The sequence below is a fragment of the Filicampus tigris genome, chromosome 7 (assembly GCF_054856515.1).
Source record: "Filicampus tigris isolate MCC_2025a chromosome 7, RoL_Ftig_1.0, whole genome shotgun sequence".
Classification (NCBI taxonomy): domain Eukaryota; kingdom Metazoa; phylum Chordata; class Actinopteri; order Syngnathiformes; family Syngnathidae; genus Filicampus; species Filicampus tigris.
Genome location: NC_141223.1, coordinates 20,948,625 through 20,957,417, shown reverse-complemented (window position 1 = coordinate 20,957,417; position 8,793 = coordinate 20,948,625). Strand labels below are relative to the sequence as shown.

The 8,793-nt window shown below is 42.0% G+C and overlaps 1 protein-coding gene across 1 annotated transcript; it reads left to right on the top strand.

The window, feature by feature from the left end:
- The first annotated feature begins 87 nt into the window (after window positions 1–87).
- LOC147145135 (zona pellucida-like domain-containing protein 1) lies at window positions 88–8,738 on the top strand. Its single transcript, XM_086035783.1, has 10 exons — window positions 88–241; window positions 1,343–1,563; window positions 1,653–1,837; window positions 1,912–1,984; window positions 2,440–2,537; window positions 2,789–2,869; window positions 3,065–3,233; window positions 3,313–3,424; window positions 8,351–8,374; window positions 8,515–8,738. The coding sequence occupies exons 1-10, from the start codon at window positions 145–147 to the stop codon at window positions 8,652–8,654; spliced, it is 1,200 nt and encodes a 399-aa protein (XP_085891909.1). The 5' UTR covers window positions 88–144; the 3' UTR covers window positions 8,655–8,738.
- The last annotated feature ends 55 nt before the right edge of the window (window positions 8,739–8,793 follow it).

The window sequence follows — 8,793 nt, the reverse complement described above, 5'->3', positions numbered from 1 at the left end:
CTGAGGTAGGTTAGATCCCTACACACTTTCCATAAATGGATTTTGTTCCCTAATCCAGGATGCCTTTTCTGGATTAACCTCCTTCTGAAGTGACATTTGTAGTTCTCCCTCAGCTTTCTCGCACAGAGGGCAGAGCGCTGGGAGATGGCTTTGATCAGCGTCCTCACCCTGACCTCACTGTGGATTGTGGGCCGAGAGGCCCTCAGCCTATCGGACTGTGGAGCCTACGCCAGGCGACCCGGTGAGACTGCCTTCAATCCATCTCCGAGGGGGGGGACGTATTGATTTTAGTTCAGGCACATGTCTTCGAGGACACGCCAACTGACTTCACATGTCGATCGGCCAAAGGTTGATAAATGTGCTGGTAGATAGTGGCAGCTGAAACAGTAGTGTTAAAATCAACTTGAGCGCCTGGTGCAATTTCTGTGTTTGACTTAATTGACTTAAATTCTCTATTAATAATACTAAAGGTTTTTGGCTGCATTTGCTTTGATCGCCAGTAACAATTTTAACGCCACAGCAGAGGTGTTTTTTTTCTTGGAAGGAGCTCAACTTCCTCCAGCTGACCTCATGACAGAATTCTTTAGATAGCAAACTACAGGGGGTCCTCAGTTTACAACAGTGGCGGAGCCAGAAGGTGGCTAAAAGGTGGGCCTGGAAAAATCAGGGTGGGCCTGAATATTTCTCTCACTGAGCACAATCCTCCTGCCCCTACACATCGTATATTCAAATAAAATGACAAACTGAATAATTTGAAGTTCAGATCTTCCTTAGACAACCACAAGTAGGCCATTCTTAAAATTCAATAAAATAAAAAAACACAATAAAATTCAAATCAAAACATAATGTAATAATAATTTAAGAATTTAAAATATATATATATATATATATATATATATATATTTTCATAAATCTCACTGGTCAATCCGGGTGGCCCAGTCATGCCCCCCGGTTTACAATGGAGTTGCTTTGCTACAGCGGTGACATAATAAAACCTGAATGTTTGGGAACACAACCTACAATAACGCAGTAGTAAAGCCATAATTTAAGTATCGTGAATGTTAGTATGAAAAGCACTGAATACAAAAGAAATCAAATGACAACCCGGATTTTTCACTCCGTGCGGTTTACTGAATCAACAGCACTTGTGCAGATTGTAGGCAGCTAGTGCACAAGATTTGCTGCTATCGCCTCCAGTCACGATTCATTAACAATCAATAGCACACAATTAACATAATCCCTACCAATTAATTAATTGATTATTGAGACCATCCCTACTTACAATGGTGATCATTTTCTCAATGCAATTAGCTTTTTTTTTTTTTTTTCATGTCATCATCAGAATACACCGATATCGCAGTGGTGTGCGGCACATCCGCCATCGACCTGGCAATCCAAATCTGCCCGGTGGTCTACACGGGATACAACGCGAGTTTACTAATCCTCAACCACATCATAGGAAATTCTGAATGTCAGGGGAGCCTGGACGAGACGGCGACGCCCCCTGTGGTCAGATTTCGCTTCCCCATCCGAGAAGGGAACGCCTGCGGGAGTAACTTCTTGGTGAGTGGTGCACCAGCTAAAATACTGAAGGAGGCTATGTTGGATGGTTTGCTTAAAAAAACTCCTGTTTCCAACCAAATACTCTTCAGACCACAAGCGCACCAGGAACGGGAATATTTTCCGACTTCTCTAACATCCAACGGGTTAACGTCAGCGGTGCGGTGCGATCTTTCGACCCCACCATAGGTACAATCACCTACAATGCGGAGCTCAAATATTATTACTCGTGCGCCTACCCTCTCGAGTATCTTCTCAACAACACCCAGGTGGACGTGTAAGTAAGCTAGCAGCTCAAGAAAAAAACTTTGAAGGTGTCCCCAACGGTGTCGTGTTCTATCCCCTTTGCAGGTCATCTGCCTCCATTGCTCTAAAGGACAACAACGGCAGCTTCATCAGCACCCTCAGCATGACCTTGTTCCAGGTGCCACTGCCTCCGCTAACAAACCACCACAATTGCTCATCTGTTACGATGTTGTTGGAATGTTTTGCAGGTGTCGAGCCCATACGCCCAATTAGCGAAAACAACTACTTACTCAACGCGCGTTCGTTTTATCTTTCAAGAAGGTTTCCGATGTAAATAAAGACTCACACAAGTCGATTGAATTTGCTCGTCTGTTTTCTTTTTTATACTGTCTTCAAAATCTAAACATAATGTGGGCTGGTCTCCTCCCTGGCTGGTCCTGTCTGTAGGGCTGATCCTCTCCAGCTTGGTCAGATCAGGGCACACTGACTCAATCACTTTTCAACTGATTATGCGATGTCCGTAAATGTGGAATTGCCATATTGGTTTTTGGTTAACCTGTTGGCTAATATCCAGCCATTTAGATCCTTCAATGTGTAACATATTCATCCGTAACTTCTTTCTGCATTTTTCAGGATGAAAACTACACCAGTCCACTCATCATGCCGCAGGAGGGCATTGAACTGAGAAAAAAGATCTACGTGGAGGTGGTTGCGTCCAACCTTACGTCACAGTAAGAACATTTATCATTGGAGTTAGTCCCAGGTCCTGTGTTCATCATACTCTTTGTTGTAAGATCATTTGCAGAATGAAGGTTTATTGATCAGTTTGAGAAATGCTGCTACTGCGTACTTCCAAGGTGGCTCTCTTTTTGTCTTCACTCGTCTGCAACCACATGGGTCTTGATAGATTGTAAATGTGAGGAATCCGCCTGTGACCCGGAGTCTCTGACTCGGTGCTGGGGACCTCATTGTTTGTCCACAGGTACTTTGTGCTTCTGGACCGGTGCTACGCCTCAGTGTCCCCGCACCCCACCAACTCCACCTTCTTTAATCTCTTTGTCTCGTAAGTCAAGAGGGAAAAAGAAGCGCACACACAAACACCACATACTTCTGGTGTATGATTGTTTTGAGACCCATTGTCCAGGTGAAAAAGAGATCTTTCTACTACATACTACGCATTCTTAGCTAATGTCCCGAGTCTAAAGTAGCGTTGTAGTCGAGGTAATCAATAATCAATTGTATTGTATTGTATTCAAAGGTGCTCCATCGCCCAGCTGACCACCATCCTGGAGAACGGCGAGAGCCAAAAGGCCCGCTTCCGCTTCTCCGCCTTCCGCTTCATCGAGCAGCAGAACGAAACCATCTCCACTTATTACCTGCACTGCATCACACGACTCTGCGAGCAAAGCGCTTGCAGCGCCTTCAAGGTACGAAGGCATGCATTTCAAACAACCAAAACAATGAAACGCTTCCATTTCCTGGCGGACCATCTTTGGCAATCCGCAGCAATGCAACAGTCGGAGGAGGAGGAGGAGGAATGTGGAGACTGCGGTCGTCCAGCAGAACATCGACGAACCGTCCTTGCTCACCGTGCGCATAAAGGCCAGGACTGATGACCGTATGTACCCTCTGATGTCATTTCACCACTTTAAATTCAAGCAGCATTTTGTCGCTGTCTGATGAACAACCAATGTTTTTGTTTCGGTGTTTACTGTTTTTAACAAAGACCATCTTTGGCTGCCAGGACTGTCCTTCAAAACACACAGACACCATTCACTTGATTTCGAAGATGAGCAAAGACGGCCCTGACGAATGACGGTCGCCGTAAATTAGTTGAAATAAACCAACTAACTTGGAAAATGTATCATTTTTCTGCTTGAAGCACGCAGGTCAAAGTTGGGTGGCAAATTTTACCTTTAGGATTCAATTTAGGCTGATTCAACATTTTAAAAGTTAAAAAGGGAAACTTGGCTAAATAAGTATGGTCCTTCCATCCACCCATTTTCTTCGGCTTATCTGGGGTCAGGTCGTGCAGGGGTAGCAGCTTTAGCAGGAGAGAGAAAACGTCACTCTCCCCTAGCCACTTGTTCCAGTTATTCCCCGAGGATCTCGAGACATTTCCAGGCTAGCCATGAGACAGTTTCTCCAGAGTGTCCTAGGTTGTCCACCCGTTGGGTCATGCCTGGTGGAACACCTTGAGAGGGCAGTCCGCTCTTTCCCGATTGAGTATCATGGTCTCAGATTTGGAGGTGCTGATTCCCATCCCACTCTGCTCCGAACCACTCAAGTGAGAGTGGAAGATCCCAGCTTGATTTAAAACAACAGAAACACATCAAATGCAAAATGCAGAGATGCAATACTGAGGCCACTAAGTATATAAGCATAGTCTACATATAAAATGGAAAGAGACTCACACAGGTGCAATTAATCGAAATTCAATTACAATTATGATTATTACACACCACCATTAAAAAATTGGCATAATCGTAAAAAAAATGATTAATATTCATTTTTACTATGTTTGTTTACACAAGGAAAATCATACTTGAATCTATACAGTTGCACCTTTTTTACATTTATTATAACTCATTTTATACATTTTGTTTCATCCAAAAGGAACTTACTTACATTTGTCGTTATATTTTTTACATTTAAACATTTTCTCGTTTTGTACCCCAAAAAAATAAATGATCGTTTGAATCGTCGTGATTTCAGTTATTACCAAAATAATCAGGATTCATATTTGTTTTCCAGAATTGAGCAGCCCTACACACACGTATACACAGACACTGTATTTATTTGGCTAATCTCTTATTTTGTTCATCGAAATCCTCATGATTTTTCTTTGTCGTTTCTTTCTATATGTAGGCCAACATACAATGAAAACGTTTTAGCATGTATTATCAAAAATTAAAAAAAATGGTGAATTACACTCAGTGAAGCAGTGAGGTACAAACCATTGCCTTGTTTACCAATCATATTTCTTCTTCTACTCATAAACGCTGCAATGACAATGTCACTACCATCACTTACAGGCCAATACCAGCTGCTCACAGTACCACCACCCTCACTAGCTCCCCCTGCAGGCCCTCATTATCATTACCACTATCGGACAATTTTCCCATTGAAACCATCACCTTACCACTATCGGACAATTTTCCCATTGAAACCATCACCGGCAGACGCTTCCCTTGCACACACAAACAACGTGGTTTTAACAGTGGTAATCTAGTATATGTTAATACTGCTCATTCGTACCACCATGAGCGCACGTCCAGCACAATAATTAATCTGGCCGTGCTGAACGTGCGCTCCCTTTTAAACAAAACTTTTATCATAAACGACCTGATTTTAGACAATAATTTACATGGTATACTTTTGTCTGAGACATGGCTTGGTACAGATGCTCCAGTTGCTCTCAACGAGGCTTGCCCACCGAATTTTAACTTTTTATTTTCTACAAGGGATGGCAAAAGAGGAGGCGGGACTGCATCAATTTTTATTAATACTCTTTTATCAAAGGAGATCATTTTTAGCAGCTATTTATCGTTTGAACACCATGCCTTTGTTTTTAGCAGTCCCCCTATTCTCTGCATTACCGTCTATAGACCTCCCCATCATTCCACTTCTTTTATTACAGAATTTTCAGAATTCTTATCCATTTTATATTCCAGTTATAACAGGATATTAATAACTGGCGATTTTAATATACACATGGACAACATCTCGGACCCACTATCCAGAGATTTTTCAAACCTTTTAAACTGCTTGGATTTTAAACAGCACGTCTTGCAGCCAACTCACAACAGAGGACACACCCTGGATTTGGTTATAACCTATGGCTTGTCTGCTGGTGTGTCCTCTGTTGTTGACTTGGCAGTGTCAGACCACTACTGTGTCTATTTTAACATCGCCAGTTTTAACCATCTAGCAGTCCCGGTCAGAACAGTGAAGAAACGCTACCTATCTTCTGAGGTGGCAGCAAATTTTATCGAGATCTTAAAAAACACTCCTGCTGACATTTTACCTGCACCCTGTGATCTTATTGTTGACAATTTTAACCTACATCTTAAATCATCATTAGATTTAGTAGCTCCACTTTTAATTAAAACAACAAAAACAAAGACTGTACCCCCGTGGAGAAACAATGCTATCAAAATATCAAAGAGAAAATGCAGGAGTGCAGAGAGGAGGTGGAGAAAAAGTAAACTTACAGTACACTATGAAATTTTATGCGAACAACTGAAATCTTACAATAAAACAGTAAAACTGGCAAGATCTTCCTATTTCTCAAACCTCATTACAGTCAATAAAAACAACCCCAGGGTTCTCTTCTCCACCTTTGAACTTTTAACTAGTTCTGATTTTAATAAGTCCCCACAGAGACCAACAGATGCTCTCTGTGAGGACTTTGCAGACCACTTCAGAAGTAAAATCGATGACATAAGATCCAGTCTTTTAGCCCGTCAAAACACAAGTTTTAATAAACCCGGACAATCATATTTACATGAGGAAACACTGGAAAGTTTTGCCCTGGTTGATGCAAGGACACTTGTTCGAGTTTTCTCCCAGGTAAACCCAACAACCTGCCTTTTGGATCCAATTCCCACATTTCTTTTTAAGACATTTTATGGATTTTTTGAAGAACAAATTTTAAATATAGTCAATTGCTCTCTTCAGACAGGCGTCTTCCCCGCTGCCTTTAAAACGGCGGTGGTGAAGCCCCTTCTGAAGAAGAGCGGTTCTGACCCGAGCGTTTTTAATAACTACAGACCCGTATCCAACTTACCGTTTTTAAGTAAGATTTTAGAAAAACTGGTTTTCATCCAGTTGAATCATTTTTTAAATACAAATAATATTTTGGAGAAATATCAATCTGGTTTTAGGATGAACCACAGTACGGAGACTGCTCTTTTAAGGATCTTAAATGATATTAGGTGCACTGCAGACGTGAGAAAACTCACAGTCTTGGTGCTACTGGATCTAAGCGCTGCTTTTGATACAGTAGATCACCAAATTTTATTAAATAGACTTAAAAATCTAGTGGGCATCTCTGGTACTGTTTTTGACTGGTTTTATTCCTATCTCACAGACCGATATTTCTTTGTAAGTATGGATACTTGTTCCTCTAAAACTCATGAAATTAAATGTGGGGTTCCTCAAGGTTCGATTTTAGGCCCCTTACTTTTTAATCTTTATATGCTTCCCCTCGGAGATGTCATCAGGGGACACGGCATCAGCTTTCACAGCTATGCTGATGACACGCAGCTGTATATTGCCGTGTCTCCTGATGACACAGGACCCATTGATACCCTTTTAAATTGCATTTTAGATATCAAGTCATGGATGGCAGATAATTTCCTACAGCTCAATGAGGACAAGACTGAGGTTTTAGTTATCGGTCCCGAAGGTCAGAGAGAGAAGCTTTTACCAAAACTACACATTTTTAATCCCTCACACTGTGTGAAGAACCTTGGCGTCATTTTTGACTCTGAGCTCAGTTTTATTCCTCATATTAAAAATGTAACCAAGATTGGTTTTTATCACCTTAAGAATATCGCCAGAGTCCGCCCGTTTCTCTCTCAGGCTAACACGGAAGTGCTGATGCATGCCTTTATTTCCTGTCGTTTAGATTACTGTAATGCCCTGCTCTCTGGCCTCCCGAAAAAGAGCATTTCACCACTGCAACTACTGCAGAATTCAGCCGCTCGGGTGCTGACGAGAACCAGAGGGCGGGAGCACATTACGCCAGTTTTGAAATTGCTGCATTGGCTCCCTGTGTGTTTCAGGATCGATTTTAAAGTACTTTTATTAGTTTATAAATGTGTTAATGGTCTTGGGCCATCTTATTTATCTGATTTGCTTTTATCATACCAGCCCTCGCGGATCCTGAGGTCCTCTGGCGCCGGCCTTTTATTTATTCCAAGGGTGAGGACCAAAATGCATGGCGAGGCTGCATTCAGCCATTTTGGTCCTCACCTTTGGAATAGCCTGCCAGAGGATGTCAGGTCTGCAGAGACTGTTGATATTTTTAAGAGGAAGCTCAAGACACACCTTTTTAGTTTGGCTTTCAACAACTTTTAAATAATTTATCTTTTCTTTTGATTGAAGATAATTCTATGTTTTGCTTTGAATGTTTTAAAGCACTTTGAGTTGCATTTTTATGTATGAAAAGTGCTATATAAATAAAATGTGATTGATTGATTGATTGATTGATTGAAGTGGTTAACAATGGAGTTATTAACCTACAGGAGGTCAAATTGGCTCAGGACTGAGAAAGTTTGCTGTTGCTGAGAAATATTTATAACAGGAAAAGAAAGATTTAAAAGCTTCCCACCTGATGATTGGGAAAAGATGGATGGGCGGTGCTAAAGCTTTGAGTGTGTGTGCGTGGGTGCGGGGCGTGGTTATATGAAAAACTTTGGTATACGTTGCTCTTTTAGCGCCTATGAAAAAACGTCAACTTGACATACAAGATTGATATCGTACAGCGACTATTCAAATGTTCATCCTTCATATTGAAATACTCTCCCTATCTTTCCAGCAGCCGTTCAATCGAAAGAAGAGGGTAAGTGTTTTTCCCCGATGCCACCACTAAGCAAACAACAACAACTTTTTTCATTATCAAACAATCCACAATTTCCTGTGTTGCGAGTGCGCGCGCGCGTGGCTTTGTGAAGTAATACGTTCCATTCTTTGTGCACACAGCCCAGTCCGGCTACGGCCAGTCTGATGACAAGGGCGCGTCGGTGGGCCTGGGGATTGCCGTGGCCATCCTCATTGTGATGGGCATAACGGCCATTTTGACGGCGGCCTCTTTTTATCGAAAGCTGAAGCAACTGAGCTAGCCAGCAGTGGCTCAGCGTAAGCTAAAGGAAGCACGATTAGTGGAGGTACACGGTGTATGCAGGAGCACGTCAAAAGCTTCGTCCCTACACATTTATGGACAATGGATGTATCAGGATGCATATAAATGCATGTTACATT